Source organism: Etheostoma spectabile, chromosome 6, assembly GCF_008692095.1.
Source record: "Etheostoma spectabile isolate EspeVRDwgs_2016 chromosome 6, UIUC_Espe_1.0, whole genome shotgun sequence".
Taxonomy (NCBI): Eukaryota; Metazoa; Chordata; class Actinopteri; order Perciformes; family Percidae; genus Etheostoma; species Etheostoma spectabile.
In genome coordinates this window covers 4,599,782-4,601,350 of record NC_045738.1, presented here as the reverse complement: position 1 = coordinate 4,601,350, position 1,569 = coordinate 4,599,782, and the positions used below count along the sequence as shown (strand labels likewise).

Here is a 1,569-nt window from a genome sequence, read left to right as displayed (position 1 = left end):
TGGGGTCACATTTGAGCATTTAAAAATTGACTTGAAAGTGACTAGTTACTTTTATAATTTGTAACTGAGTAACTAATTTAGTTTTTTGGAAGATATAAGTAGTAACTGTTACTATATATTCCTTTAAAAGTAACTTGCCCAACACTGGTCAGCATGTATACCCTGATGGTGTGAGGATCTATGACAGCATGGAATAAAATGGATAGTCATCCCACGCTGATTACAGTCACAGAAGCTGTAGCTCAATGGAGTTAAGTGATGCTGTTTAGCAATGACAAAATGCTGTATTTGGAAAATAATGGAGTTCATGGAAAAAATAAAGTGAACCTTTTCCACACGACGATAACAGCATGAGAGCAACTTTTTAACTTCCCAATGCACTCTGTAAACAGATATTAAATGGTCTTATCCATCAGTCCATTCGTCATAATGTCTTTCATAAATGATCATTTCAATTCAAGTGACAAGCCATTGCTCCCAACTGTTCAGTGTCTTATTACTATAAATATCAAAAGATAAATATATACAAGAGCTGTGTTGAGACAACTGTTAAGGGTAATAAGAGTGATTAGAACTCTTTCCAAAAAAGAGTTGAAGCGCTTGCTAATGTGTAACTGTACAAACCAAAATGACATGACAATTACCAGTGCTGCTGCAAACTGTTACTGTAAAACAATCTGACGTTGCAAGCCACATTGCCCCAACTCAGAACAGGTGAGATGTGGAAGTGCAAGAAAGACACACACTTTACCTACAGTAGCAAGAAACACACACACTTTTCCTACAGTAGGTTTAAGTGAACATTGAGGCAATAATAATAATTCTCTCTGGTTTTAGTATGGATGCCAACCTTTTATTCAGCAATCTCCAATTTAAATCTAATTTACATACTTTCCCGGAAAGACAGATAACCCACAAAATAACAAATCCTCTTATTTATCAAATAACTGCTGTACAACAAAGGCAGTTTGTCAGTACAATTACAAAATAACAACATCATAACAACAATGATAATCATAATATTGATCTCAGTCTTACCTAAAGCTGTCACTCCATAGCCAGGTGGACAGGTACTGTGTGTGATGCAGAACTCCACCACTAGGTGGAAACCTGGAGCGCACTCACACAGTTGGTCGTGAGTGCTGTTGCACTGCTGCTTCACAAGCTGTCTCTCTTTGCAAACCTAAGCACAACAAACCACGGTTACACACCCACTGAAACAATGCAGCTGCATGCACACAATAGCATACAGTAAAAACTGATTTACATGCACACATATAAACAGGGAGTTTACTCATTTATTTATGTCATGGTGATACTTATGCTGCTGGTTCACAAGCGCTCATTAACATACATTATCTTGAAAATGATAGAAAAGGCATACTAGAACATAAAATAAAAACACCTCAAGGAGGACATGTTAACAAAATATATTAAATAATTTATTGAGAGTTGCGAAGAGGAAAGCATCTAAACTGCGGGGGAAGATAACTCTACCACAATGAGCATAATTCAAACTTTCATTTTTAGTAACAACAACTAAAGTGGAAACACTGGTTTAAAAAAAAA

The 1,569-nt window shown here is 36.2% G+C and overlaps 1 protein-coding gene across 2 annotated transcripts in view; it reads right to left on the bottom strand.

Moving 5' to 3' along the window:
* LOC116690863 (tumor necrosis factor receptor superfamily member 11B) overlaps positions 1-1,569 on the bottom strand; it is a 17,637-nt gene that overhangs the window by 6,560 nt on the left and 9,508 nt on the right. For both annotated transcript variants that reach the window (XM_032518064.1, XM_032518063.1), the window contains exon 3: positions 1,039-1,183. In XM_032518064.1, the coding sequence (XP_032373955.1) occupies positions 1,039-1,183 (145 nt within the window). The remainder of the gene's footprint in view (positions 1-1,038; positions 1,184-1,569) is intronic.